The sequence below is a fragment of the Pseudovirgaria hyperparasitica genome, assembly GCF_010093815.1.
Source record: "Pseudovirgaria hyperparasitica strain CBS 121739 unplaced genomic scaffold EJ05scaffold_13, whole genome shotgun sequence".
In the NCBI taxonomy this organism is placed as follows: Eukaryota; Fungi; Ascomycota; class Dothideomycetes; order Acrospermales; family Acrospermaceae; genus Pseudovirgaria; species Pseudovirgaria hyperparasitica.
This window is the reverse complement of record NW_022985561.1, coordinates 227,933-255,716: the sequence shown is the minus strand read 5'-3', so window position 1 is coordinate 255,716 and position 27,784 is coordinate 227,933. Positions and strand designations below refer to the sequence as shown.

Below are 27,784 nucleotides of genomic sequence, written 5' to 3'. Positions count from 1 at the left end.
CTTCGTGGTTGTTGTTCTTCGTGGTTGTTGTTCTTCGTGCTTGTTCTTCGTTGTGCTTCGTGGTTGTTTGCCCTGCTATGTATCATACTACACTTCGCGTATGGATATTCACAGGAAGTTTCAAACCTTGATATTGTAACAGAGAAACACTGCTTCTGTCGTCCTGAGTGTGCCGAGGAGACGCTTCATATATCAATCGACATTTCGCTCCCCTTGTCCACTGACATCACCTGGTCTCATATCACTCTGCCCACTCATACCTACGCTACTTACTCCCTACGATCGGTCTAATCTCGCCACCCACAATATACGATTAGACTTCTCATCTAACAGGTACGTACGCGAGAGTGAGCAGGGAAGTTAAGGCTACCTTGCACCGAGCCGGAAGATCAAGAGTGAACAGAAAGGAGGTCAGAGTAATACTACATAAAAGCCCCAAAAAAGAAAGGGAGTTCGGCAGGATGACAGGAAGACACACATCACTACTCGACAGAAAGACAATCAATTACGTGTATTCACTGCAACGAAGTACCTTCAGGCCCAAATCTCAAACATCTTCATGTAAGGAATTCCCATATAGTATAAGCATGTCTCACAATAAGCCCCCCCAAACCCCTGAAAAAACAATCCATAAAGCGACGTTAGCCTCCAAGGCACATAGTATCTCTCACAGTTTCCCTACAGGGAATAAGGGGAGATCGGTGGCCTCGTCTCTAGATGTTGTATATAGGGCGAAGTAAGGTACTCACTACCAACTACTTATCTAGTAAAATCAAATCAAAAACCAGTTCCTGTTTCGATGGAGCGTCGTGTGGCGGCTCATCTCAAGTACTCAAGTAAATAGCATTCCTAGTACTCTCCTTTTGATGAGGAATTTCACTGCCTGCGTGGTTTCATCAATGTGCTGCATACAGGGGCCGTACCTCCAATCAAGGGGTGTGGCTTCGTCCCGGCTCGCCGATGGTATGTCTCCGAGTATATATATCTATATACATATGACACATCTACAGTTCCAAGGCACGAAGTGCAAGATCGATATTCGTTACTAAATGTACCGCACATATTAACCTCACAAGATACCAGTAACATCCTCATCTCCGCCACATACCCTTGAGTCTCAACCTTCCATGTCTCTCTCACGTCACTCACTCGCTGCCTATTCCGGTGTGTCAAACATCGGTATCTACGGACACTCGTGGCGGATATAGAGCGACTCTGACCGGATCTAGTAGGATAGCATGATGATAGTCCCAGGCCGATCCACTTCAGTGCGAGACAGTACATACATACAGCATCATCAAATATCACGAGCCGGACAAAGTAGGCCGTCTAGAGAAAAAGGCAGTGGTAACAATCCCGGAAAGGGCAATCATTTCGAACCATCGTCGAACATTAAACCGGGGAAGTGGGGCGTTGTCGATAGAGGGAGGGAGGGGAGGGAGGAGTAATCGTTGAGCGAGGGGAGGGGGGGGGGAGCTCGAAATCTTTTCTCCAAGTTGAAGAAAAGGGGAGAGGGGGAGGAAATGTTTTTTGTCTAATCATGGATATTTCCGGGTATTAGTTTGAATTGAAAAGGAAGGAAGGAAGGAAGGAGGGGTACACACACACACCCACAGACACACACTACGAAGCTTTGCTGCATGGGACGACTTAATTGGGCCTGACAATGAGAAAAAAGGGAATTCAATATCTGGCAAGTCGTGGGACATCGTGCGGAAGGAGGGGTAAAAAAAAAGTTTTCCGTCTTTGGGTTCTGGACACACACAAGTTTTTCTTTTGGGAGGGGGGCATAACTTTGCTGGCCGTTTATTCACAATACATATACGTTGAACACTTGATGCGTGGTTGTACATGTAGGTTATGGTTTCGTGTATCCTGAATTGTCTATCGTCGTGTCTGTCTGCTTCTACTTCGCTTCGCTTCTCTTCACGTCACTTCGTACAGCCGCTTTAGTTCGTGTATCCATCCCTCCTTGCGTATTTCTTTCCAAAAGAGTCCCGAAGAAAAGAGCACCGCAACGCCATCGCTAATCCCAAGACTGGCAGAACTACACCCAAAAACCAAAAACTTTCGAATGAGATATTTTCTCAATCCACATCCATCCTGTTTCCGTCCCCTGCAGCACCGTTCTGCCCCTGAACTACATCCCCCTCGGGCACGCTGCTCTGGCAACCTGGACAGTTATGCACAACCTCGTGACAGAACAGATCGCAATCTATGCAAAAATGCTCTCCGCACGTCTCGCATTCGTAACGTGAGCTTTCGCTTGCTCCCTCGACCTTCTCTTGCCGCACAGCGCCGTTGACTCCGTTCGACTCATGATTCCCATTAGTTACCTTTCCTTTTCCCTTGGAATCCCTCATATCCGCCGGCACCGGCGGAAATGCAGTCAAGCACCCTGTACACTGCACACTGCCTTTCTTCAGCGCCCGCTGCCAGCTGACTTCGACCCAATTCCGCAGCGGGAACAGATGATGGTAGCTTCTCGCCAGATGCGTCGACAGAATAAGGGTAAGATGACAGCTCGGGCAGGTGCTCGGCAACGAACACACCTTCGCCATACACCGCGAACACGTATACCCGCCCCGTGTCAGCTGTCCGTGGCATGCACACAGCGTGGGGCTATCCTCGATGACCCTGCTCGGGAAGCCCATCAGCAACAAAGACGCTGGATTCGCCGCTTGCGCCGCAGCAGTGGGCTTGCGAATCACTGGCGGCGTTGTGGTTGCGAGTAGTAGCTCGCGGAAGTGTGTTTGATCGAGCGCGACTGTGTACGACGAGGGATCGTTTGCGTTTGTCTTCGCGCATATTTCTTGGCAAATACGGAGTCGGCCCGCCATGCCAATGATTGCCACGCGCAGGTGGTCTGCGACGCAGGCGGAGATAGTCTTGAAGATATCGCCGGGGTCGAGGGACAGCAGAGCACCTAGTATGATGATGACTTCGCGCGTGCCGTGGGATGGAGTGTGGTGGAGAGAGGCGCGGGCATGTTCAAGGGCGTTTTGGAGAGACGGGCTGCCTTTTGGTTCTTTGGCTACTTCGCGGGGGTTACGTGGGTTTCGTAGTGCGATGAGGGCGGATATGTGTGTGGACGGGTTGCCACTGAGGTCGCTGATCTTGATGCATATACCGTCGTACATGGCGAGAATGAGCATCTGGCTGATCGGGTTCTGCTCGAAGAACTCGCGAATGTACTCCTGTGTGTACTTGAGGGTGACGAGGTAGCGGTTTGGGCGCATATCTTTCTCAAGCATGGCTTCGCTGAGGTCGAGGACAAGAGCAACATGGCGAATGATGCCTCGTTGGAATGGTTCGGTGTCTTGTCGTAGCCTAAGAGCACACTTAGTCGCAAATTTTTCCGTATGCCATCTAAATACTCTTGCCGTAAAAGTATCTTCCTCCATGCTGCAGTATGAATCTTCTGCCATGGTGCGCTCGCAGAGCACTTTCGAGACTCACCTCTTTCTCTTCCTAGCTTCCACAAGACCTTCCACATGTCCCTTAATCAAACCGTCTTGCCCCTCCCTTACTCGGAAGTCTGTCCGGATTTCTCTTTCCCAGGCCATTTCCCGCCCTCTGGGCTTCACCTTCTCCTTGCTCTTCTTGTTCGCATTTGCCACCATGTCGGCAGGTTTTGTTCTTGCTCGGGTGCCATAATTACTTGCGCTGGCATTTCCATGAGCGCCAGGATTTCCTATTGACGAGGATATTGTTACTTCCGCATCTTCATCTGACGAGACAGAACCACGTTCTATGTAATCATCATCTGAATCGACCATGCTCGGTGGGTGGTATGCTGATAGTTGGAGGCCAATCTGATATCCGTTGGGGACCTTGCAGAGCTAAGTGAAGCTGTTGGCGCTGACTTTCGTCGAGATTTCAGGGCGAGAACGATGGCCGTGCTGAGGTAAGGACTGTTAGAGTGTTCTGACGTGACGTCGCGCGACACGGTTCTTTGACACTTCGCGCGGAAGAACGTTAGCACGTGATCTTGACCGATCTGCCAATGGACAATCGGCAATTCCAAGCATGCAACCATCTGACAGATCTATTGCACGAATCGATCCACAAATATTGACAAGACTCATAATGCAAGTTGCTGTGAGCTTGCATGAAAATCCAAAGAAAACGCTCCAGCGATTCGAAGGTATTGAAGATTAGATATCGTTGCTTTTCAGATCAAACTACATCTACTCATGTACATGATTGCGTCAGACTATGAGAACTGCACGCAACAGTTGGATTCGTTGCCTTGGAATCTCATAAAAGCACGCTCCCATTGATATAATGCGCCATGTGAATCATCAAACATCCATTACGCTTCTTCCTCCTTCGCAATATTACCACATTACCTCGTCCTTAAAAAACTATGTGTATGTACCTCCAGTCGAGGCGGGCAACGGCCAGTCATCCTCGGTGATACTTGACCAAAATGCCCAGATCGTTACGACTGAGAGAAGAGTGAAGAGTGTCTCGAAGAGCCCTCCATTGATCTTGCCGTTGGTACCGTCGCAGATGTGAACACTGATGACGTATTGGAATACTTGGCCAATCGCGAAAAGGAGCGCAGCAGCGACTAGGTAGACTAAAGTGTCTGTTAGTTCTGAGAGAGGTGCGGTCTATGTCGAGAATTGTCTTACGCATTGGCTTCTTCTCGCCAAGAATTCTTAGTACTAAGAATGTCTCAAGGAGAAAGAAGATGACCAGGAACAACAGAGGTACGAGTTGATAGAGAGTATACAGCGCATAAGCTCTGTTGGGATCAGAGAGAGTGCTGTCCCAGTAGCCGGTCCAGCTGAAGCCGGTATCAAGAGCGATGTAGCCTGTTCCAACGAACAAGATTGCAGCCGAGAATAGCATCAGCCCGAGAGATATTGGCGTACCATCATCGAGAAGTTGAAAGCCGACCAGACCGTTAAGCATCAGCATCCAAACAGTCGCGACTACTGCTGCAATGTGGACGGCAGAAAAACCCTGCAGATATATTAGCTTCTGATTGCAGTCATCGGACATTTAGGCTCACTCGGATGACGCGACTTTGGAGTGGGAATCCTCCAACAGTGAAGATCTCGCATATTTCAACTATGATGAAGCCAATGAGAAAGAGTTGCATCTCCCTGAGGTCATGTCAGTCAAGTACGCTCGCAAATTCGTGGTTCACATGTGCGCACCGTCGGCCCACAGCAGCTTTCTTTCTCTCAGATCGCCACAATAAAAATAGACTTGTGAGGATGGCGATAGCGCAGATCAATATCGAGCCTTCTCCCATTAGCACCGCAAGCACCGATGTCGTTCCAAAGCGCAAGACGCACCCAGATTTGCCAAACGCCGGTCTCCACTCAAAGATATCCCTTGTAGCTCGCATCCGCCAAAACCAGTGTTTTCTCGAGCTCGAGATTCGAGAAAGAGCTGTGTATGCGACAGTTAGCAAGTGGCGCACCGTGGATTACGAGCGATTGAACGCGGTATTGGAATAGACATACGTTACACACTGCGTGTAGATTAGCGATGTACTTGATGATGTAGTATTGCAATTGAAAATACCTGGTATAGTGGCATAATTGCTGCCAGAATCACGACAGAAGTTGTGGAAATTGCCGTAAGCTGTTGACATGGCGAAGCCGTTCGAGCCTAAGCTTCTCCTTCAAGCGCCGACCAGGCAGGAGACACAGAGCAGAGACACAACGCTGGCTATCTAGGTAAGAGATATGGCGGAGAGATTGACAATTGGGCGGAGAGGAGGAAGTCAAGGGAAGAGGATGACAGTGAGGTTGTGAGGATTGCGCAGGTGAAGTGTAACGAACGAGTTGTGCAAGCGAAAGGTTGGCAGGGCGAGGGCGCGCGCTGCAGCAGTCTGGCGCGGAAATCCGGTGATTGTAGTGCGGTGGGCACCACTTGAGCCCAAACTAGGAAGACTGCCTCACCAACTTGGGCTAGACGCCGCAAACTGCAGAGAGGGACGGACCTTGATCGACACACGAGTGACGCTGGCCTGCAGACCGATGATGCTGATACTGCAGTAAGTGAGCTTCTATGTGTGTTGGCAGATTATTCTTTTTTTTTGGTCAATCAAGAGGGCGGAAGGCGCACAGAGAGAGTCAACTGGAGACTGGAGGCTGTAAACCTGGAACTATGCATTACCTTACTATGTAGTAGTATCCATCAATGGTTACATGACGGCTTTCTTGCAGCGCGCCAGGGAAATTGCACTCGGGGGTGGCTGGAACTCTCGTCAGCCAATCAACAAACACAAACCTCGATGAAGTGTTGTAGGTAAAGCGTTTCACACTTTGTCACGTGAATTCCATGTTTTGACGCTCGATCTCACACGATCTCCGCTTCACTTGTGCTTTGTGCTTTGTGCTTTATGGTTTGCGGTTTGTGCTGGTGCTGGTCCGATTGTTTGACTGTATGCTAGCACTATTACAGTTCGTTTGCCGTCCGCACAGACTGCTCCGGTGACCGAAGAAAAACATGTCAATAACATCGCTGTCCGTTTGCTCCCGATGCGACTTTTACCATGATATAATTTGTGGTCATATAAAGAAACAGTAATACCGAGTAGAAATGCTTTGGTGAAGCAGTCTAGGCATGTTCAACTCGAAAACGTTCTACTCAGTGGGCCAGTGGGCATTATGTCGATGTGGCAGAGCGCCCGCTGCGTCTTCGCGGGAACGGTCTTCTCCAGGAACGCCGCCCTGGTTCCCGTTGCTCCACTACAAGAAACAACACAAATACGAAGCTTGCTACTACACCTGTATCGGTCTCTATATACAGCTGTCTACTAGTATCACGCGATCAGTGTTAGAATGACCCTTATGCCTCATGCTCACTGTCTGCTGACACGATAGTGCGGGGAGCTCCACCAGTGACCAGATCGCCCACAGGCCTACCCGTTGAATCTGGGTAGTGAGTTTTCATGGCAAGTCTTGTCGAAAACTTGCTCGAGCTCGTATACACAAACCATGAGCATCCAAGGTCCAAAGGTGCGTAATCGTAAATATTCACCATTCTGTATCAAAGATGACCACGCTGGAGGCTGCGAGGATTCGGCTTTGGAACTGTTTAGGATCGACGAGCGGCCCCTTTAGACCAACCAGCAGCAGCCACACCCACAGCAATTCTTTGTTTCTTCTTCTTCTTCTTAATCCATGACTGCTGGTGATTGCTACACTCCTTGATTCTGGCTTTTGCTCTTGTGACTGCGATCAGAGACATCAGAACCTCGCGCGCGGCTCCACTTTGATCCTTACCTAAGCTCTTCCCGCATGCTGCACCATGCACCAGGTTTGATTCTAACCACCTCCGTCCGCTAGTAAAGCAGGCTCCGCGTCGGCGAATCTCGTTCAACCCAACCTCACAAGAACAATCAAATAGCGGGGCGGCAGCTGTATACCAGCAGCTCGCTCAAGACACCTGCCAAAATTCCTCACTCATCTTCATACCGCCGGCCTGCCAACATCCCATTGCACACGCTATCAACACCCTCAAGGCACGCCGTAGACGACGTTGAGACCGACTCGGTCGCCCTGATAGAGTCGGACTCGTCCGACGATTGGGAAACTGGGGACTTGGTAGATCAACTCGCCGACCAGGAAGACCCCCTACGCATACAGCTTGAAGGGGAATTTGGAGGCTCTGTCAGATCTTATCGTCACCGGAAGCAGGTTCGATATCGGTCACCCTCTTATCGAGAAAAGGACAGTCGGAGTGGTGCCACCAGGAGAAAGGAGGACATTGAGATACCAGATCCAGGTCCTCGTACAATCAGCAAGGGAGAGAAGATCCTTGCTGCCATAATGGCGCCTAACGATGGACCGTCCCGAATTCACGGGCTACATGGGAAAAAACTGGTGTATGGACAGCCTGATATCAAGACAGGAGCAGGTGGCTAACTCATCACTGCAGATACTTTACAAGCGTCTTTGTGTCCTTGGGCGTGTTCCTCTTTGGGTACGATCAAGGTGTCATGTCAGGCATCATCACGTAGGTGACCACCGATAAGGGCAAGCCATTCTCAAGCTGACGTTCTCAATGCAGTGGCCACTATTTTAAAGACTACTTTGACCAGCCCTCCAAAGCCGAAATTGGTACCATGGTGGCTATCCTCGAGGTTGGTGCATTCATAGCTTCGCTATGCATTGGAAGAATTGGAGATGTTATTGGAAGAAGACGTACAATTCTATACGGCGCTATAATATTTGTAATCGGAGGAGCTCTGCAAAGCTTTGCAAACGGCATGCCTATGATGCTCCTTGGCAGGATCACAGCAGGTCTGGGAGTGGGCGCGTTGTCCACAATCGTTCCAGTCTACCAGTCGGAGATATCTCCGCCACACAACCGCGGCAAGCTTGCATGTATCGAGTTCACCGGCAACATTACCGGTTACGCTGCGAGTGTGTGGGTAGACTATATCTGCACTTTCATACCAAGCCATTGGTCGTGGAGAGTACCTCTGCTTATGCAGTGTATCATGGGTGGATTGCTGGCCCTGGGCAGTTTGGTCATTTGCGAGTCTCCCAGGTATGTGGACCCAAGTACTTGCGTAAACATAAGAAGCTTACCCTCACAGATGGCTACTTGACAATGACTTTGACGAGGAGGGCATTGTCGTCATTGCTAACCTCTATGGCAAAGGTGATATCCACAATCCAAAAGCTCGTGACGAGTATCGAGAGATCAAAATGAATGTTCTTCTGCAACGGCAGGAAGGAGAACGATCTTATTCTGATATGTTTAAGCGCTATCGGAAGCGTGTTTTCATCGCCATGTCTGCTCAAGCGCTTGCCCAACTAAACGGCATAAACGTCATCAGCTACTATGCTCCGCTTGTTTTCGAACAAGCAGGATGGGTCGGCCGCAGAGCTATTCTCATGACTGGTATAAACTCCCTTACTTATTTCGCGTCCACCATTCCACCATGGTATGTCGTCGACACCCTTGGAAGGCGCCCTATTCTCCTTAGCGGTGCTATCATGATGATCATCTCGCTATCTGCAGTATCGTACTTCATCTATTTGGAAGCTAGCTTCACCCCGACTATGGTCGTGATCTTTGTTATGATATACAACGCCGCATTTGGGTTTTCATGGGGACCCATTCCATGGCTATACCCACCAGAGATCCTTCCATTGAGCATCAGAGCGAAGGGTGCCAGCTTGAGTACGGCTACAAACTGGGCGTTTAACTGGCTGGTCGGTGAAATGACACCCATTCTGCAAGAGTGGATCCAATGGCGACTTTATCTCTTACACGCGTTCTTCTGCGCAGTCAGCTTCGTCGTTGGTCAGTCAAAATTTTGTTTACTCCTGCTCAGGTTACTAATGTTCCTCTAGTATGGTTCATTTATCCCGAAACGGCAAATGTTCGTCTCGAGGATATGAATTCCTTGTTTGGCGATGCCACAACCGCCATGCCTACTCCAGCAACTCTGGCGGAGGCAGAGTCTCTATTTAGTGGCAATCGATCTCCCGTGCCTTCGTTACCAGGCGGCCTTGGGGCAGATCATGCGATTCCAGGTCTCGACATCAACCCTCCAAATGTCGGCACAAGCAAATCCAGCAAGGGCAACGATAACGGTGAGGGTTTGGGCGGATGGATCTCTAATCTCGTAAGCCGTGGCAAAGGTGGCGATGGAGAGAGTAGCAAAGGATATAAGAGAGTTGACCAAGAGGAGGATTGAGTGATAACGATCATCTAGACAAGCGGGCGCAAAGCATTTTCTCCTTACGTCACGGCACATTCTCTCCACGGCGATGTCTATTGATATGATACCGTGAGTTGAGATCAATCTCTATAGAGTGGCTCCAGCAGGTAGCCTGTATAATAATTCATCAGACGACAAACCCATTTCACAGCTTGGAAGATATGTACATATCTTCAGGCTGTCGTTATTTCCTACTGAATAATCATAATGGTATTATACCGGTAATACATGTGCAGTCCCCGAATCTGGTCTATTTAAATTGCAACATGGATGTGGTACATGTTTTTTAATTCAGAATTATGGCTAGTTGCGCAGCGACTTAACGTCGTTCTGTACTCCCAGCAATCCCCTGAACATCGCGGTTGAAAGTGGGGCTAACTAGGGCGGCGGGCTGGAGCGACCTGCGCGTCCTCAAATCTATCGTAGATGTATTCGTGTCCGCTAGTGTCAGCTGGAATAATTCATTGCCAACCTCTCTCCACGCACTTGGAGACACCCACTTCGTTCTTTCTTCTCTTTCTGCTCTATATCGCAGTTTAATTCTTTCCCTTCCTTGTTGTGGTTCTCCTTACCTTGCTCTCGCAGGCTAATTGAGCCCCCATATCCAGTCCGCAAGGACCAACCTCCTACCAAGGCTGCGCATTTGACGCCCCTATCAAAGTTTCGCTACCAAACATGGCATCCAGAACTGGTGCCGACCTTCAAGCAGATGGGCTGCGAAGGAGAGTCCCTGAGCCGGCCTCGCAAATCGCGAGGCCGCGCGACGCAGAAGAAAAGTCGAAGCAGAAGGTTCGGAATCTCCTGAAGCAACACGTTACACATATAGGCGATCTACTAACAAGTCGGCGTGCAGGCAACAACTTTCCTCTCGATCCTCGATGATTATGAATTTATAATTGCGCCCATCATATTCACGGCGCTCGCATTCTTCACCCGCTTGTGGAAGATTGGTCTCTCGCCGATTGTGACCTGGGATGAAGCACAGTACGTATGACAGAAGTTGGCGGTTAGAAGGCGATCCCTAATTGAGCCAATACAGTTTTGGTAAATTCGGGTCCCATTACCTGAAGCGCGAGTTCTACTTCGATGTCCATCCGCCTCTGGGAAAAATGCTCGTCGGTCTCTCGGGCTACATGGCTGGTTACAATGGTTCTTTCGAATTCAAATCCGGCGAGACGTATCCTGAAGAACTCAACTATACCTTTATGCGCGCATTTAATGCCACATTCGGAGCCCTGTGCGTCCCACTGGCTTACTTCACGGCGAAAGAATTAAACTTGCGGAGGAACACTGTATGGCTTGTTACCATGATGGTTCTATTCGAGAACTCATACACCACGATCAGCCGCTTCATCCTCCTTGACTCTATGCTTTTGTTCTTTACGTTCACGACGGTATTCTGTTGGTCCAAATTCCATAGGTGGCAGATTGACCCCTTCTCGCCTGAGTGGGGACTTTGGTTGATGCTGTGCGGTGTGTCTATCGGATGTGTTTGCTCTGTCAAGTGGGTTGGATTCTTCGTGACTGCCATGGTTGGCCTTTATACAGCAGAGGATTTATGGAACAAGTTTGGAGACCTCAAGATGCCCAAGGTATGGCTGCCAGTCCATTCCGTTCTCTCCTCGCTAATCGATATCACAGGCTGAACTCGGAGCTCATCTCGGATTTAGAGTCTTCGGCTTGATTTTTATTCCACTCATGGTGTACATGTTCTCTTTCTGGATCCATTTCCTGATCCTTGAGAACAGTGGACCTGGGGACGCTCAGATGAGTTCATTGTTCCAGGCGAATTTGCGCGGCACCGAGGTTGGTAAAGACAGCCCCTTGGAGGTCGCCATTGGTTCGAGGGTCACATTGAAAAACATGGGTTACGGTGGTGGACTTCTTCATTCCCATCATCAGACTTTCCCAGAGGGTTCTCAGCAGCAGCAGATCACTTGCTACCACCACAAAGATGCAAACAACGACTGGTTTGTCTATCCTAACCGCGCACAACCTGATTACAACCCTGAAGGCGAACTTCGCTTTCCTGGAGACAAGGACACTATCCGCCTCATTCATGCTCAGACTGGCCGTAACCTTCATTCTCATGCTATTGCTGCGCCAGTCACCAAAGCCGATTGGGAGGTCTCTTGCTATGGCAATACTACAGTTGGCGACACTAAAGATCACTGGATTATCGAGGTCGTACGTGACGCTGCATCAAGCGATCGTTCGAGGCTTCGCACTCTGACCACCTCTTTCCGATTGAAGCATGCAGACTTGGGGTGCTATCTCCGCGCTGGCAACGTGAACCTACCACAATGGGGTTTCAAGCAGATTGAAACAACTTGTGTCAAGCAGAACAAGCCACGTGACGTATATACTCATTGGAATGTCGAGAGCCACACAAATGAAAAGCGTAAGTCGACCGATCCTTTCTATTATTGGGGATGCTAACATTAAAAAGTTCCGAAGGGTGATCCTGGCTCTTACAAGTCCCCTTTCCTCCAGGACTTCATCCACCTTAATGTGGCTATGATGACATCTAACAATGCGCTCGTTCCAGACCCGGACAAACAGGACGACCTGGCTTCCCAATTCTGGCAATGGCCTATCCTCAACGTCGGTCTCCGCATGTGTGGCTGGGATGACAAGATCGTCAAATACTTCCTTCTTGGTAACCCACTGGTGTACTGGGGTAGTACCGCGTCTCTAGGTGCCACTGTGCTTCTCGTCGCCTGGTATCTTGTCCGCTGGCAACGAGGCTACAACGACCTCAAGCAATATGACATCGACCACATCCATTACTCCGGTATCTACCCAGTCATCGGCTGGTTCTTGCACTACTTCCCGTTCATCGCCATGGCACGTGTCACGTATGTACATCACTACTACCCAGCGCTGTATTTTGCTATTCTCTCGGCTGGTTTCGTGACAGACTGGACGACGAGCCGCCTGAATAAGCAGATACAGTGGGGGATCTACGCCGTCCTCTATGCCGCAGTCATCGGACTGTTCTGGCTCTTCAGAGCGATCAGCTTTGGTATGGAAGGTAGCCACAAGCAGTGGGCGCACCTTAAATGGTTCTCGACTTGGCGTATAAGCGAATGAGATGTTAAGAATCAAAGATGACTTGCTTAGAACTTCGAGTCAGCGTTCACTTTTCGACTCATGACACATAGATGGTTGGCGCAATGACATGAAAGAGAGATGTTCTATAACGAGTTGTTGGAACAGTATAGTTGGGCGTGTGTACGATGAGATTCGGTAGATATCCGCGTTAAAACTCCAATCATGAATATCAACATGTCTTAATAAAAGTGCATGGCAGGAATGCGACATTCCGAAAGCTACGGACTGATTGGTTCAACAGTCAGCCGACAAGTCCTTCCAAGAGAGGATTTTTTTTATTGCCACGAAGCCCTTCAGTCATGTACATGGCACTTCTCCGGTCTTGGGTTGTGCTGTAGTCCTCCGATGCTGTCTAACAGTGATGGAAATAGTATGCATCCTACTTTATGCAGCCGTCTTCGAAGCACATCAGATACAAATCAAGATATACGAGGAGTGGGACTACCTTCATATCAGAGAAGACGATGCTTTTTATCTCGCAAATCTATGGATGTAGATAAGCTGTCGTTGAAAAAGAAGTGCCCCACCAAACCCCACCATTCACAAGCACCCTAAGCTCTGATGTAATGAACCGATAGACGACTTCTAAATTATCTACCCATACCTACATTCATTCTTCCTATATTTCGTCTCCCTCACATACACGTCTACCTATAAACTACGTCTATCCCACGTCCAAATTCCACCATCGTCGACCCTCCTTCTCCTCCTACACACACGACAGAACCCCAACTTCATCAACCCCCGCCAAAAAAAACCACACCTCCTCCTCCTCCCAACGACAAGCACGATGCGCAACCCGAAAAAAGACCTCAACGCGCGCGACGCCCCCTACGCAACCCTCATCCCCGAAGACCCAGAAGACATGTGGCACTGCTACAACCTCATCCAACCGTCCGACTTGCTCCGCGCATCCGCCATCCGCAAAGTCAACCTCTCAGCCGGCAACAGCAACGACGACAACAACGGCAGCAGCCGCAACAAGCGCGTCCACATCACACTCACGATCCGCGTGCGCAGCATCGACTTTGACCCCGCGGCCGCACAGCTGCACGTCAACGGCCAAGTCGTCGAGGAGAACGAGCACGTGCCGCTGGGCAGCCACCACACGCTCGACCTGGAGCTGCAGCGCGCGTTCACGCTCAGCAAGCCGGGTGGTGGCGGCTGGGACAGTGTCGCGCGGCAGATTCTGGCGGAGAGCACGGAGAGTGCGCACAAGGCTGTGGTGTGGGCTGTTGTGATGCAGGAGGGCAAGGCGCAGATTTGTCATATTACTGAGCATCAGACGGTGGTGAAGGCGAGTGTGGAGGTTAGTGTGCCGCGGAAGCGGGTGGGTGGGGCTGCTGGGGAGAGTGAGAAGGGGATGGAGCGGTTCTTTGAGATGTTGCTGGGTACGTTGCTGCGGTATATTGATCTGTCTGTGTCGGCGGCGGGGACGCCGTTGCTGCTTGCTAGTCCCGGGTTCGTGGCGAGTTCGTTTCAGGGGTATATGAAGAAGCAGGCGGTGCGGACGGGGAATAGGCCGTTGCTGCAGCTGCTGCAGAAGAATGTGATTGTGACGTATGCGAGCAGTGGGCATCTGCATGCGCTGAACGAGGTTCTTGCTAGTCCGGCGATCAAGACGAGGCTTGCGGATACAAAGTTTGCTCGGGAGACGGGGCTGATGGATAAGTTCTTCACTATGCTGCGGCTGGATGACGGACGGGCGTGGTATGGGCCCAGGGAGATTGAAAGGGCTGTGGATCAAGGCGCGGTGGGAAGCGGTGGTGGTATCTTACTGATTAACGACACCCTTTTCCGGGCGAATAACGTTGCTGAGAGGAAGAGATGGGTCTCCTTGGTAGATCGGGTAGCAAGTGGAGGCGGTGAGGTGCGGAAACTGAGCAGCATGCACGAGAGCGGGAAGAGGCTGGAGAGTCTAGGGAACATTGCCGCGATACTGACGTACCCGTTGGAAGACCTCGATGAAGAGGAAGAAGAAGAAGAAGGAGAAGATCAGGCTGCAAACGATGCAATAGATACCCAACAGTTATGAGGACTGTCTTAGACCAAAGCTACAATAGAAAGACCTGTGCAGTCGAAACCGATCATCTGAGTAGATTGCGGACGTCTATCCAAAAGCAACACACAGGAGCGCCAAAAACCAAGGGGTATATACTGACATACTCGACTGATCCAATAACCTCACATCTTTCAATCAGGGGACAGCGTGATATCATCATCCACAAACGATCGCATATCCTGCGTGGAGAATCCAAAATCGTCCTTCAACGCAGGACATCGTCCAGCCTGCATCACCGGCACCGCCTGTATTCTCGGCGCCTCAACAACAGTCTTCGGAGGTGGCCGTGGGGGAGGCAGCATGTTCGGATTGGAGACGGGTGGCTTCACATTCCGGGCAGGCAGTTGTGCTTTCTGAAGGCCGAGACGAGCAGTCCCATCCCCTGTACTTACAACTGTTTTCTCTGCCGGAGGTGCCGGCGCCGAGACTGTCTTCGCTTTGAACAGTGCATCTTCTCTCGAGAAGCTTGGAGCATGAGGCACACCAAGCTCCTCCAAATCATTCAGTGACAGATTGAGATCCTGCGTGCAGATGAACACGTCGAGCGGTATCTCAGCTGGTTTCGCTGCCTGTTTCGGACCAGACAGTTCGCGAGCAATCTGCGTGCTGCTGTCCAGAAAGTCATCCCATTCGTCCCGCTGAGGTATCTTTTGGTACACGCTGGCTTTTATGAACGGTACGCCTCCTGTGGATGCGTTTGGCGGCTTCCAGTCTGTCTTGTTGGGTGGTGGCTTGGGTTTGCGTATGGCTCTGTCTAGCATGGTCTTGCGCACAGGGTTGTCTGCGATGGCTCGTGTCGTTTCGGATATTATCTTGTTTGGGTGGTCTTTGTGGGTTTTGATTTCGATTGGCTTGGGAGCATCTGACATGCGCGGTGGAAGGTCCTTGCTTGGTTCTCTGGGTGAGGGAGATCGTACTGGCGCTGGCGCCCGTGGTCTCTTTCCGTTCGCATTCTTTGCTGTGATGTGATCCAATGCAGGCTGTATTACCGGGATACACTTCTCTCTCTGCTCCTCGCTTCCAAGATCGCTACCCGGAGGCCTGACTTGGTCAAGAGGCTCCGTCGGCGGAGCGATCATCGAAGATTGAGGCTTATGCCTTGGTGTAACCGCAATACTCAACAATGACTCCTCATCCAAGTCGTCCTCGCTCCAAGGGTCCTTCGCGACAGGACAGCTTTTACCCTTCTGCCTCGCCGTACTATGCGCGCCTTCAGTCTCGATCTCAGCAAATATGTCGTCGTCTTCATCTTGATCTCCATCTTTGCGTTGCGCCTGCGCTTCAGCTTCAGCTCCACTATGCGACCCCACTCCTCTCTCTTTCCCATCGGCAGTATCACCAGTCACAATCCCAACAAAGATCTCATCCTCCTCTTCCTCTTCCTCCTCGCCACGTCCCTTTTTCTCACCCTCACTCTTACTCCCACTCCCACTCCCACTCCCACTCTCCCTCTTACACCCATCATCACCACCATCACCACCACCACCACCACCCCCCCTCCGAACCCACCCCTCCATCCCACTCTTCATCGCCCGCTGCGAATGACTAAACCCAACCAACTGCGTCGCCAGCCCCACCCCCTCCCGCTCCCGCAACTCCCTCTCCCGCCTCTCCTTCTCCGCCCGCTGCCTGCCCAGCACCCTGCGCCTTCGCTCCGCCTCGCGGATCCGCTGTGCGCGCGCCTCGAGCTCGGCATTGCGCTCGGCGAGGCGTGCTTCGTGTGATGAGATGCGTGGCCCGTGGGCTTTGTAGGCGGCTTTGGCTTGCTTGAGGGTTTGTTTGGTTTTCGGCGCGTCCATTAAGTGAGGAGGGTAAGGGGAGTTCTTTCTCCGGGGCGTGCTGCGCGGTGGAGATGGCTTGGTGGTGAAGTCTGAGTGGGGTGTGCGCGTTTGGCGCGTGGGTGTAAACAGGGAATTGAGTGCAGGGCGCGGTATCACGTGATATTATATTTAGTACACTTTTGGTTCCTGTTCAGATCCCGGGCCTGGAATTGCGGCCATGTTGGGTCGACTAAAGCAGGTATACTCACGTATGAAGGGTCACAAAAAGGAGATGCACGGTAGTTAATTCAAGGGTATGCATTTCTACTATAAGTGCATATGTAGTGTCACATTTTCGTGCCATTAATCGGCGCCGTAAACCCTATGCCAGACACCGTATGAGAATCATGCTAAGCCAACCGCACAAGAGATCGTCTACTCGTCGTCGTCTTCTTCCTCGTCGGCCTCCAGCGTAGTCATAGCGATACCTATATCTCATGTTAGCATCCAATCCCATACGCCGTTCTAAACTTGACATACGGTCCAAATCACGGCTTCCAGACTGTGTGATTCTTCGGCCACCCTTGTCCTCGTCCTGCTCCAACACGCCAATCTTCTCAAGTGCCTGCATGATCTTGCGGTCGACGTTGCCGGACGCATCGACGTGGTGCGAGGGGCGCGAGCCGCGGTTCTTGGTGCCACCGTGGACCTTGCGTAACCGGCCAACGCCAACGGTCTTGCGGAGGTAGACGTGACGAGCGACAGCAGCGGCGCGGATGTAGAACCAGTCAATGTCCTGGGGCGGTAGCTCCTTGGCGTGCGAAGTCTTGACCGTGTCGACCCAACCTGTAGATGGCAAGTCAGCGAGCTGAGCGTCGCGATGTGCATTCATCCCCCCATGACGGGATTCAGATTGAGTTTATGTCTCTCACGAACCTGGGATGGGGAGCTTTCCCTGGCGCTTCAGGAAGGCGGCGTAGGCATTGATGAACTTTTGCGCCTAGAGGGAAAAGAGAAGTTAGCGAATCTTCCATGAACCTGGAGTATCCAAGGCGAAGAGCAGATATGTACCTCGACATCTCTAACACTGACTCCACCCATTTTGTCGGTTGTTGGGTACGTAGATTTTGAGGATCGTGGGATTGTCGTTGGTCGTGATGTTGTTAGAGCCTCCAAGTGGGATTTCCTGGTGGTGTGCGAAGATTGCTGACATAATAAGCGAGAAGTTCACGCCGAGTCGCGCTAGCTAGCGCCCTGGTCTCAATCCACTCGTACCATCATCGTGCAACGGTCCTGGCATACAGAATAAAAAATCTCTACAGCCTATATTAGTCACCTGAGGTTCAAGGAATGTCAATTTTCTGAATGATTGAAATGCGGCGACATTCAACGTCTCGCCACCACCTTATAAATGTCTATATTCATCGGTCTAGCACGCACTGGACAAAATGAACGATAAATGAAATATTCTTGACAGTCAACGACCACTCTGTTGTATGGAAGTTTTCACCTATATACAAGGAAGGCTGATCTGTCTGTGACCCGCTCATAGGCTCTTCCCTCTAGTAATAGAAATTATATCAAACCCAGCTTCAAATATAAGCAACCGTAGACAGCATAACGTAGCATCGTTAAAGAACTCCGCGAAAGGACTGGACCGATTCCCCGAAACACATGGGACTGTACCATGATGAACGAAGGGTAGGTACAAGGGGTCGTGACGTGAACCCTGCTTTTAACAATGCCAACACCATTTGTGCGAAGAAAGAAAAAGTTTTCCGTACTCTGGCGGTATCCAAAAGCGCCGAATGAAGCTGAAGGCTCATCCCAAGTCAGAAAACAAAGCCACGGTATTATGAGTGGAGAATTAGAAGTCAGTTGTCAGTGTTTGGTCGGCCGTGACCTCACCACTCTCAATGCGCTCGACTCTGAGTACGAGTTCTTTCATCGCTCTCGCGATCTTGAAGGCTAGTGGAGGAATTTTCTCTCTCTGGCCCTCGGCATCCAAGAGAAGATCTTTGCAATCTTCGAGTACGTTGATTACAGGAGGGGCATGCTTGGATAGAGCTGCGTTGTTGGAAGTCTCCATTGTGCGGTGCGTCCTTGCTGCAGTATCTATGACATTGCGGCTTATATTGTTAACGTGATCGATGATGGCTTCTTCTTCATCTGTAGTCAGAGGCATGTTCGAGGGCTTGGATCTAATGCTGTGAACCAACGGCTGGATGCTGTGAACGAGCACCGCTGTTTGATCATCCAAGTAGTTCTTGAACTCCGCGAGGCCGTTCGTCCGCACACTTGGGATTCCATTGACAGTTGCACTTGCAAAGGCATCAGATCGTCGAGAAGCCCAGGTTCCGCTGATTTGTCGTGGTGAGCTTGTTGCACTGTAGCCTGAAAGACCAGTCGAATCTCCACTGCCCCTCGGGCTGTTCCGTATGTGGGCATAGTTGTTTGGCAGGCCTGAAAACGTCTTTGGCGGTGGTAAGGGTTTTTCTGCGAATGCGTCCTCCTCCTCAAGCTCTTCAGGCGCGGTCGGGCAGATTTTGGCTAAACGCACGAGTTCGATAACTGCTGTTGACAGATGGGAAGCTGCCGCATCTAGGAGGGAGACGGGTGCCAAGCCAGCCGCCGATACGTGATTCTTCGATGCAGTTATAATATTGTTTGCGGTGGCAGAAACACGAGACTTGAGTTTTATGAGCTGTTTTGTGTCGGCCCTATTAGCACGTTCGGGATCCGTAGTATCGACAGCCGTTGTAATGTTTCGCACAGCGAAAACAACACTCTTCATACTGCCTATTGTAGCTTCGGCATCTACAGCACGGGCGGTTTGAAGGAGTTCATCAATGCTCATCTGAAACTTGGCAAGATAAACGTCTTTGACCATACCGTCCGCTTGGATGAAGTTCTGATCGCGCGCGAATTTTGCGGCATTCGGAGAAAGGATGGGAAGACCTATTGATGAGGATCGTGAAGCACGTAATTGAGTTTTGGCACGCGCGTATCGTGATTTCCAGTCTTTCAGTTCGGATTCCAGTTGAGTGACTCGGCGCCCTAAAGATTCCTCTCTCGCGATAGCTTGTTCGCTGCGGATCGATATGTCTCGCATCTCTCTGAGAGAGTCTGTCGCTGATTGGCGAACGTCCTCTGTTAGACGTTCTTGATCTTCAAGTTGCTTTTCAAGCTGAGAGTAACGTTCCTGCCAGTCCTCGGAGCCAGCATCTTGTAATGCTTCGTCAAGCTGAGCCCGGAGTTCACGTTCGATGGTTGTGTTTTCGAGACGAAGTTTCTCAAGCTCCTCTCGCATTGACTCGGCTGCAGCCTCGTTTTCCTCCAATTTGCGCTCCAATTCAGCGGATCTGGACGCTGCCTCTTCTTTTTCTTTCTCAAGGGTCTGGAACTTCTCAGACTCGGCATCCTTGTCGGCGATCTTAGCTTGTAACTGGGCGACCTCGTCCTGAAGCTGAGTGACTCGTTTGTCCTATAATCAAGGTTATTGAATGATTTCAATAGACGTGTCATATCACATACATTGTATCCTCTAAGGCTTTTGTTCGTATTGCGATTACTTTGCCGCCGTGCTGCTCCTTCCAAACCAAAGGCATCTTGGTCATCATCATCATCGTCCATACCGCTCTGGTCATCGTCATCCTCGACAAGAGTACTCTTGTTAGGTACGATGGTATTCTGCTGGAAAGTCTTCGGTAGCGGGCGACCATAATCATTTCCTGGAGCGCTTAAAGCAGGACTACCTGGCGGACCATTGCGAAAGGGTGGGCCTCCGCGTCCTGGGCCACCTGGAGGACCGCCTCTTCCACGATAACCTCCAGGTGGACCGGTCATTCCAGGAGGTGGTGGCCCTCTACCAGGCCCACGCGATCGATTACTTGCGACACTTAGAGCAGGACTGGCGGATCGATCCATGTCTCCGCCGACGAAGCGTGGAAACCTACGCTCCAGTTCATAGAAGACATCGGTAGCAAGCTGCTGAAAACGTTCCAGGGGTAGGGTAGCTAGCTTCTGTCGTGCCTGATTTCTCTTCGGATGGAAGTTGCCTTTCGGGGGAAGATACGGGGGGACAGGGTTATTGGGAGCACCTCGACCACCTCGCCTTCGTTCATCTTCTCGTCGCTGGGACTCGTCGTAGACATCTGTGCTAAGCTCTTGAAATTGAGCCTGTGAAAGCCTTAACAGTTTATCTCTTGCTTTGTTTGTCCTTGGATTGCCCTTCTCATCCCGAAGATAGGCGCCTAGATATCTTTTCAAAACCACATAGTGTTCATGCATGTGCTCCTCTCGCATAAGCGGCTTGCGACTCGATAGACTTTCGGCCACGCTGGCGGCATATAGACCAGTGCCATCGCTGGAGCGCGCGATCGAGCTGGGCGGGGACGGATTTCCTGTACTCATGGGTGGCCTTCCGTTGGGCAAAGACCCATCCGAGGTGGAGGCACCGCTTGTGTGCACGCTTTGGGGTGGTGTTATGACAGGGGGTCGGCCGGCAGACGGAATGCCCGGTGAGAATGCTGGGCTGTCTGCTCCGTTCAGGCTCTGGTATTTGGTGATGGGAGACCACTCGCTATTACTATTACTGTCGATGCTGACGGGAGACAAAGTGTCATTACGGCCGTTCATTGTTCAGCGGAAGGAAAGGTGAGAATAATCTGGGCACGCTGTTACGAGGACACCAGGAGCGCGCTTGCAAGGGTCCGGCAAGGTCTTGGCTCCCAGGTAAGACAGGAGAGGAGACGCTATGGAGGAATCGCGGAACAAGGAGCGTTGCAGGCGACTTTTGGACGTATTCGCGCACAGGAAGTGAGAGTGAGACAAATGTTGTCAGGAGTGAGAAATGAGTTTGTTCGTGATCAGACAAATCGCGCGCGGTTGCCGTAGCGTGCTGGAATGGACGGGGCTGGCTGAGGCAGGAGGAGTCAAGGAGGGCAGCAGGCGGGAAAGCCAGACAGGCTGCAACAAGTAGAGCGAGAGAGAGAGAAAGAGTCAGAGTCAAAGGAGTGTGGGTGCAGAATCGAAGAAGAAGTTTCGGACGATAACAGCGGTGCGCGAGCAAAAGAGCGACAAAAGCAGAAGAGAAGAAGATGAAGAATGACGGTGAGAGAGAAAAGAGAGCGTGTGAGGGAGAAGATAATTAGGTACAAGCTGGTGAGAGCGGGACCCCTTTCGGTCGGTCGGTGATGAGTGGCTTTGTATTAAACTACACCTCAGTAGGCAGTTGGGTTAGGGTTTGTGTGTGCGTGTGTGCGTGTGTGCGTGTGTGTGTCAGCTCTGGCCTAACCTGCTCACGAACGCGCCGGGAATTTAGTTGGCATCAAGGCCCAATAATATATATCTATCAGTCTATCTATCATCAATCTAAGGTTGCGCGGTCGCTTGTGCAGAATGAAAGTTTGATTCTTCCCCAAGAGGCCGCCAGTGTTTCCAGTCTCCGCCCGCTCGACCAGCCAGAACGCCAGGAAGCGCGGGGGCTAAATCGCTCGCTCGATCGATCGGCCGCGTCAATGGATCAACACTCAACACTCTCACTTATTCACTCGCCTCATTATCAAACCTTTTGCTGACCCCTCTTCATCGTCTCATTAAACACAAACTTGCAAAACTCACCGTTACATTGAGATGGGCTTGCTAATTACATATATGATAAATAGTTCGTGTTGATTTAGGAGCCTTTCCTTCTGCAGTGCGTGAATATCATTACATCGCCTTTATTTTCCGCAACAATGCTTTCTTCCAAATCATCCTTGCACATGCACATTGCATAGACATGCTGATTCCACGGGTCGCTGAGATCAACGAATGGTAGCTGGTTGACGATGTCTTCGTCTTCTTCTTCTTCTTCTTCTTCTTCTTCTTCTTCTTCTCATTCTTAATCTTCCTCACATCACGTGTAGAAGTCGGCCGTGGAACGCGTACAGACTCGTCAGGAAGAACGGCAGCGGCTCTGTCATGCTCATCAACACTGAGGTGTGCGTAGGTACAGGTACTCCCTCACTACTACTATTACTACCATCTCCTCAATCCTTCTTGGTGCAAGGCTGGTTGATTTGAGCAATGAATGCCTTTGCTATTTCCGCCGTCATCTCATCTCACAGCACAGCTGATGGTTTATACTCCGTCGAAATGACGTGCCAATCCCCGTTCCTGATCTGCGCATCACTCTCTCGCCTACTCAACTTGCATATACATACCCGCCGTCCCCTGCATGAACGTGGCTTAATGTCTCCATACATGGCAACTGACCAGACATTGCTCACGGCATCGATGACACCATGTGTCGAGGTCACTGCAATCCAGCTTTAGTTGTCTATCCAGTTTTATCTATCAAAATTTAAGACCGTTAGTCAAAGGGGTATCTCATGTATCATCCTCAAGCCCATGGCCACTTCCTACTTCTTCTTCGTCTTTTTCTTGTCCTTCGGTCCCATCGTTTCACTGCACGACGGGCAATACCACTCGCCTGAGACAGTCAGTCCATGTATTGCATATCAAGGCGACGAGCCAGAGCTAGACAAACCGACACTTACCTGCAGGCTCCTCTGTAATTCCAACGCATCCCCAACTTTGTCAAGCTGCGTTAGTTCACGTTCTCTACTGCATCATGCGAATACTGACTGGAACCATTGATACGGACACGTGTCGTTGTCACAGGCTGCCGTCCTGTTAGCATAATCCATTTCAATCAGTCCACCTTGTACCTACCAACCATGTCGCCATGGCTGACTTTATGACATATGCAGTACTTCGTCGTGTCCTCATCGTCTGCTTCCATCTCTTCGGCACCATGTTCATCTGGGCCTCCCGCCGAAGCATTTTCGTCATCTGTCTGTTCGCCACTCAGCACACTCTCGTCATCCGCCGTGGTAGAAGGAGAAGCTCGATTCACCCCGGGCACTTTAGTTCGTGCTTTCTTTTGTGACATGTTGCCAGCTCGGATACCACCACTGTGCATCTTTTTTCTGAGCTGTTGTCCTGGTGGTACCTTTCGGATCACGCCTTTCTTCGCCGGTCGAGGTCCTGCGCTCCCTTGACGACTACCTGGCGTGTTGACTTTAGGCGTTCCTGGCCCGAGTGATGATTGCCGTGCAAGGTTGGAACTTGGCGGTGGAAGTGCGCCCAGACTGCCGTGTGGACGGCGACGCTTCGTATCACTACTGACCGACAATTCTCGTACGCTGCGATTTACTGCTGCAACAGCTTGTGCCGGCTGCCCCCCGACTGGGTGAGCCTGTGGAGTCGTGGCTACAGCAGGAGAATTCCCTCGTGCGCTCGCGGTAGCTGCAATCCGTGACATTATTGCCTGGTGTGCTGCATTTATTGCACCTCCACTAGTATTTCCAGATAGCTGGTTCAGGGGTGTATTGACCCCGGTTGACAGCGACGAGTCGGCCCCGCCTGTATAGTTCGGAGAGTCACGTAGCAGCGATGGGAGGTTTGGATCGAGGGTTACGGAACCTTCATTTTGCATGTTTCGATAGTATGTGTCCAGCTTCTTGACATGGCGGTTCAACTACACTTTTATCAGTCCGTTCTTCGTGTGAGGTTTCAAGTACGATACCAGATGTTCTGCTTTCTCTGCTAGCTTTTGTCTCTCGCGCATCAAGACCTCAGCCTTGGCATATGACTCCATGATCACCTTTTCATACAGCTCTTCTTTCGGATTCGTGGGTATGCAGCCGTTAAGCTTGATGAACTTTTGGAGACTGGCATCACGCGACGCGATAGTAGCTTTGCACTCCGCTATCAGTTGCTCCTTTGCCTCCATCTCTTCGTATAGATGTGCTATCTCCGCGGGCAGATTTGCCACATCGTTGATGAAGTGCTCCAAGACAGCAGCAGGGTCATCTGGCACAGCCATGGCCTACGCGGATGCCGTGACCTCTTCTACTCGATCGCACTTTTGATTTGGGTCGCCGAGTGTGGGACAGAGCTTGGGAAGAGTCGAAGACCAGCGGGCAGTATAGTGAAGGCTACGTGCGCGCCAGAGAGAGGAGAAAGATGAATAATCCTTCGGTGATAAGTGTCATGGCCGCTCATGCGAAGGGTGAATGGTGGACGGACGCAATCTCAGCAGCATGAAGTTACGTCGGTACCGTGTCTGCTCCCCAAGGTCTGTAAGGCTGACAGTTGCCCCACTTATAGAGGTAGGTACAGATCGTCGGGCGTGCCATCACGTGCTTTCGCGATTGCAGTACACCCAACCTCAAACATCTCTCTATCGCCTTCCTCCTCGCACATACTGACATCCGACATTATTTACTCTCAGTTTGCGCGGATGTTGTATCTAAAGAGGCCTGCTCGCGTCCTTACGACGCGCCGATAGTCGACAACTCGCAGAAAGTTTGCACCAAGGAAGCCATGGCTTTCAGGGCCAACGATATCGTCAAAGAATGGGTGTCACAGGAAGAAGCTGCGGAATTACCCCTGCAGTGGACCAAACTGAGCGACGCAGAAAAGAATTCCATATTCGACAGAACTACAGAGGAAAATGGTATCGAACGTCCCAAGGGACATAATGTTTCCTTCCACTACAACGCTCGAGTAGAATATCATCATTTCGGCAGATCACATCCAATGAAACCTTGGAGATTGACGTTGACGAAGCAACTAATACTGGCTTATGGGCTTCACAATGCGATGGACCTTTATGAGTCGCCACAGGCCACGCTAGACGATTTGAATGCGTTTCATGGGCGGCCTTATCTCAATTTCTTGAAACGGTATGTACCCCCAGACATTTTGTAAGCCGGTACACTGACTTGAAACAGTATAAGGGTAGATACTAAAGAAGCAGACGAAAATCGGGAAGATTTGGAAACTTTCGGCTTCGGCGGCGAATACAACGACTGCCCAGTATTCGACGGCCTCTGGGACTACGTCACTATATACACAGGCGCGACCATGGAAGCCGCGCGACATCTCTGTAATCAAACTTCTGATATTGCCATCAACTGGTCTGGCGGTCTTCACCACGCCAAGAAGAATGCAGCTTCTGGCTTCTGCTACATCAACGACATCGTCCTGGCAATCCATCACATGCTAAAGTATCATCAACGTGTTCTGTACATCGATATTGATGTTCATCATGGTGATGGCGTTGAACAAGCATTCTTCTCGACCCCTCGAGTCTTCACTCTTTCATTCCATAAATTTGGCGACTCGTTCTTCCCTGGCACAGGGGACATCCACGAGACCGGTCCCACTTACAGAGGCAACCCTGGCACGGCACATGCACTCAACATCCCGATCGACGATGGGATAGAAGACGATCAATATAAAGACCTCTTTGAATATGTGACAGCCGAAACAATCCAGAGATACCAACCTACAGCAATCGTTCTCCAATGTGGTGCTGATTCCTTGGGTGGGGACAGACTGGGGAAGTTCAACCTCAATATCAAGTCCCATGGTGCTTGTGTCGAGTTTGTGAAGAGGTATAATCTTCCGTTGATGATCCTTGGTGGTGGTGGATATACACCACGGAACGTAGCACGTACCTGGTGCCACGAAACTGCTGTGTGCGTAGATGCTACGCTGAGCAATGAGCTCCCAGAATATGTTCCTTACGCCAAAGCTTTTTATGGAGAGGGTAATGGGAACAACAAGCTCTATCCCTCGCTTGACAATATCGAAGGTAAATACCACGAGAATAAGAACGATGCAAATGTCATAAGGATGCTCAAGGAGAGAGCGGTGGAGAACCTAAGGTTGATGGAAGGCTGTCCCTCAGTGAGCGACAATTTCAAGAACTTGCCCATGGATGTTATCGAAGCTCTAATAGATCGGTATAACGAACGGAAACCAGCGCTTGAAAAGGACTATGACGAGGCCGACGGCGAGCAGTCTGAAATCGGATCTGAGACTTCCCGAAAAAGGAAAGAGAGAAATATCGGGGGGCGTTCTGAGCATCGTTTTCGTTGATACCCATCGAATACTACACAAGCCATATTAGAGAGCCAGCAAAATCACCGAGAAAGTCTGGCCTCAACTTCTTGCTAATCCTCGGGTCCCAATTCGCGATTGGTATCATTCCCGCCCGTATAGAGATCACAATCTCGTTACCTCCTAGAACATGCTGGCCATCCAGAGAATGGCCCAAAATATGCTTCTAGGAGAGCAGACCATGGTCGATCTGTAGCGCAGAAGATCACGTACATATGTAAATACATCAGATACCCAAGAAGTCTCGAAACTTCTCATGCTCGTCGTCCTTTGGGACGTCGTTGTAATCCTAAGGAAGGCAAGAGAAGATGCTGTAGTAAAACTTCTAATTCTTCCTTCCGCGTGCATTTCTTTGAAACAAAACACAGGACATACTGGTCAAGTCACATATGTTCGCAATTTTGTATAGTATAGGCAGCAGTAGTGTAAAACAGTCAACCTTCTAGAACTTTAGAGACCAGACTAAAAATAGAAATTGAACCTGCATACATCATGATACATCGGATCATTAGGTTTGGTTGAGTCACGTGTTTAGGCCGAAAGTCAATGTCTTATTTTGGTCGTTTCACGACACCTCACTTGTCCACACGAACCTTACCAGCCCTTCTCCTCCAATCGGCCATCCTGCAGACCCTGAAGATCAGCCTCGCCCAAGTTATTCAGCTTTATTGGTGCCCAGCTTAATTATCTGTTCCGGTCCGTTACCATTCTCCGAGATGTTTGGTAGTGATTTGCGATAGCATTGTTCCAGACAGCACTCTGCGAATAGCACACGACTATGGCAAGACCAGTAACCAGTCCACAGAGTGACAAAGCACACTATCCATTGTTGCATCGTTCTCTCTGGCTTAAGTCTATTCTCTGTGACGCTTTAACGGTAACACTCAGTCACTAAGCATGGCAAAAACTACACAGGGAGAGGGAAAGTGCACGACCCCCCATTGAGACGTCCTCACCATCAAGACGGCATCATACATTGAAACATGGATGGGTCTCCCTAATACTAGATTCCACGCCTTGGAGTCTTTCGGCATGCTTGAAACGCTTCGTACGTTAACAAACGCTTGCTGAGACACCATCAGGCATCATCCAGTGCAGGCTCCGTTCCGTAGTGACATCCTGGCAGCCACGAGTATGTATCAACCTTAATCCAACGCCGCTACCTAGTGATATAGGTTTTCTTCT

General features: G+C 50.5%; 12 protein-coding genes across 12 annotated transcripts; 4 read left to right on the top strand and 8 right to left on the bottom strand.

The window, feature by feature from the left end:
• Positions 1–704: 704 nt before the first annotated feature.
• On the bottom strand, positions 705–1,477 carry EJ05DRAFT_99400 (uncharacterized protein). Its single transcript, XM_033750132.1, has one exon. The coding sequence runs from the start codon at positions 1,282–1,284 to the stop codon at positions 877–879; it is 408 nt and encodes a 135-aa protein (XP_033597814.1). The 5' UTR covers positions 1,285–1,477; the 3' UTR covers positions 705–876.
• A 379-nt stretch (positions 1,478–1,856) lies between these two features.
• On the bottom strand, positions 1,857–3,922 carry EJ05DRAFT_478379 (TFIIH basal transcription factor complex, subunit SSL1). Its single transcript, XM_033744448.1, has 2 exons — positions 3,460–3,922; positions 1,857–3,330 (listed from the first exon to the last, which is right to left on the bottom strand). Exons 1-2 carry the CDS (start codon positions 3,621–3,623, stop codon positions 2,088–2,090), a joined length of 1,407 nt encoding a protein of 468 aa, XP_033597813.1. The 5' UTR covers positions 3,624–3,922; the 3' UTR covers positions 1,857–2,087.
• A 445-nt stretch (positions 3,923–4,367) lies between these two features.
• Positions 4,368–5,614, bottom strand: EJ05DRAFT_502829 (uncharacterized protein; the record flags this gene model as incomplete). Its single annotated transcript, XM_033747315.1, has 7 exons — positions 4,368–4,585; positions 4,641–4,974; positions 5,024–5,117; positions 5,172–5,259; positions 5,313–5,409; positions 5,484–5,491; positions 5,545–5,614. The coding sequence occupies 7 exons, from the start codon at positions 5,612–5,614 to the stop codon at positions 4,368–4,370; spliced, it is 909 nt and encodes a 302-aa protein (XP_033597812.1).
• Positions 5,615–7,350: 1,736 nt separating this feature from the next.
• EJ05DRAFT_99315 (uncharacterized protein) lies at positions 7,351–9,775 on the top strand. Its single transcript, XM_033750130.1, has 5 exons — positions 7,351–7,855; positions 7,909–7,986; positions 8,041–8,523; positions 8,573–9,285; positions 9,336–9,775. The coding sequence occupies exons 1-5, from the start codon at positions 7,800–7,802 to the stop codon at positions 9,680–9,682; spliced, it is 1,677 nt and encodes a 558-aa protein (XP_033597811.1). The 5' UTR covers positions 7,351–7,799; the 3' UTR covers positions 9,683–9,775.
• Positions 9,776–10,151: 376 nt separating this feature from the next.
• EJ05DRAFT_455315 (protein O-mannosyl-transferase 2) lies at positions 10,152–13,271 on the top strand. Its single transcript, XM_033742468.1, has 5 exons — positions 10,152–10,495; positions 10,560–10,690; positions 10,746–11,298; positions 11,348–12,107; positions 12,156–13,271. The coding sequence occupies exons 1-5, from the start codon at positions 10,382–10,384 to the stop codon at positions 12,797–12,799; spliced, it is 2,202 nt and encodes a 733-aa protein (XP_033597810.1). The 5' UTR covers positions 10,152–10,381; the 3' UTR covers positions 12,800–13,271.
• A 114-nt stretch (positions 13,272–13,385) lies between these two features.
• EJ05DRAFT_99208 (uncharacterized protein) lies at positions 13,386–14,934 on the top strand. Its single transcript, XM_033750129.1, has one exon. The coding sequence runs from the start codon at positions 13,611–13,613 to the stop codon at positions 14,853–14,855; it is 1,245 nt and encodes a 414-aa protein (XP_033597809.1). The 5' UTR covers positions 13,386–13,610; the 3' UTR covers positions 14,856–14,934.
• A 79-nt stretch (positions 14,935–15,013) lies between these two features.
• On the bottom strand, positions 15,014–16,681 carry EJ05DRAFT_502825 (uncharacterized protein; the record flags this gene model as incomplete). Its single annotated transcript, XM_033747314.1, has 1 exon — positions 15,014–16,681. The coding sequence occupies one exon, from the start codon at positions 16,679–16,681 to the stop codon at positions 15,014–15,016; it is 1,668 nt and encodes a 555-aa protein (XP_033597808.1).
• A 396-nt stretch (positions 16,682–17,077) lies between these two features.
• Positions 17,078–17,743, bottom strand: EJ05DRAFT_488138 (40S ribosomal protein-like protein S19; the record flags this gene model as incomplete). The annotated part of the gene is made up of 4 exons (XM_033745677.1): positions 17,078–17,130; positions 17,183–17,488; positions 17,579–17,642; positions 17,714–17,743. The coding sequence occupies 4 exons, from the start codon at positions 17,741–17,743 to the stop codon at positions 17,078–17,080; spliced, it is 453 nt and encodes a 150-aa protein (XP_033597807.1).
• A 766-nt stretch (positions 17,744–18,509) lies between these two features.
• Positions 18,510–21,280, bottom strand: EJ05DRAFT_488137 (uncharacterized protein; the record flags this gene model as incomplete). The annotated part of the gene is made up of 2 exons (XM_033745676.1): positions 18,510–20,126; positions 20,177–21,280. 2 exons carry the CDS (start codon positions 21,278–21,280, stop codon positions 18,510–18,512), a joined length of 2,721 nt encoding a protein of 906 aa, XP_033597806.1.
• Positions 21,281–23,046: 1,766 nt separating this feature from the next.
• On the bottom strand, positions 23,047–24,515 carry EJ05DRAFT_502822 (uncharacterized protein; the record flags this gene model as incomplete). Its single annotated transcript, XM_033747313.1, has 5 exons — positions 23,047–23,117; positions 23,185–23,219; positions 23,273–23,309; positions 23,360–24,167; positions 24,216–24,515. The coding sequence occupies 5 exons, from the start codon at positions 24,513–24,515 to the stop codon at positions 23,047–23,049; spliced, it is 1,251 nt and encodes a 416-aa protein (XP_033597805.1).
• Positions 24,516–24,858: 343 nt separating this feature from the next.
• Positions 24,859–27,020, top strand: EJ05DRAFT_467607 (histone deacetylase). The gene is made up of 2 exons (XM_033742850.1): positions 24,859–25,377; positions 25,426–27,020. Exons 1-2 carry the CDS (start codon positions 25,016–25,018, stop codon positions 26,576–26,578), a joined length of 1,515 nt encoding a protein of 504 aa, XP_033597804.1. The 5' UTR covers positions 24,859–25,015; the 3' UTR covers positions 26,579–27,020.
• On the bottom strand, positions 26,651–27,084 carry EJ05DRAFT_99092 (uncharacterized protein). Its single transcript, XM_033750128.1, has one exon. It carries the CDS (start codon positions 26,945–26,947, stop codon positions 26,723–26,725), a length of 225 nt encoding a protein of 74 aa, XP_033597803.1. The 5' UTR covers positions 26,948–27,084; the 3' UTR covers positions 26,651–26,722.
• Positions 27,085–27,784: the final 700 nt, after the last annotated feature.

Coding starts and splice junctions, on each gene's coding strand:
- EJ05DRAFT_467607 (XM_033742850.1), top strand. CDS start 25,016: ATGGCTTTCAGGGCCAACGATATCGTCAAAGAATGGGTGTCACAGGAA. Junction 25,378..25,425: donor TATCTCAATTTCTTGAAACG/GTATGTACCCCC, acceptor GACTTGAAACAG/TATAAGGGTAGATACTAAAG.
- EJ05DRAFT_99315 (XM_033750130.1), top strand. CDS start 7,800: ATGGCGCCTAACGATGGACCGTCCCGAATTCACGGGCTACATGGGAAA. Junction 7,856..7,908: donor CTACATGGGAAAAAACTGGT/GTATGGACAGCC, acceptor TCATCACTGCAG/ATACTTTACAAGCGTCTTTG. Junction 7,987..8,040: donor GTCATGTCAGGCATCATCAC/GTAGGTGACCAC, acceptor TTCTCAATGCAG/TGGCCACTATTTTAAAGACT.
- EJ05DRAFT_478379 (XM_033744448.1), bottom strand. CDS start 3,623: ATGGTGGCAAATGCGAACAAGAAGAGCAAGGAGAAGGTGAAGCCCAGA. Junction 3,331..3,459: donor GAAGCTAGGAAGAGAAAGAG/GTGAGTCTCGAA, acceptor GTGTGCTCTTAG/GCTACGACAAGACACCGAAC.
- EJ05DRAFT_99092 (XM_033750128.1), bottom strand. CDS start 26,947: ATGCACGCGGAAGGAAGAATTAGAAGTTTTACTACAGCATCTTCTCTT.
- EJ05DRAFT_99208 (XM_033750129.1), top strand. CDS start 13,611: ATGCGCAACCCGAAAAAAGACCTCAACGCGCGCGACGCCCCCTACGCA.
- EJ05DRAFT_455315 (XM_033742468.1), top strand. CDS start 10,382: ATGGCATCCAGAACTGGTGCCGACCTTCAAGCAGATGGGCTGCGAAGG. Junction 10,496..10,559: donor AAGAAAAGTCGAAGCAGAAG/GTTCGGAATCTC, acceptor GTCGGCGTGCAG/GCAACAACTTTCCTCTCGAT. Junction 11,299..11,347: donor GAGACCTCAAGATGCCCAAG/GTATGGCTGCCA, acceptor TCGATATCACAG/GCTGAACTCGGAGCTCATCT.
- EJ05DRAFT_99400 (XM_033750132.1), bottom strand. CDS start 1,284: ATGTACTGTCTCGCACTGAAGTGGATCGGCCTGGGACTATCATCATGC.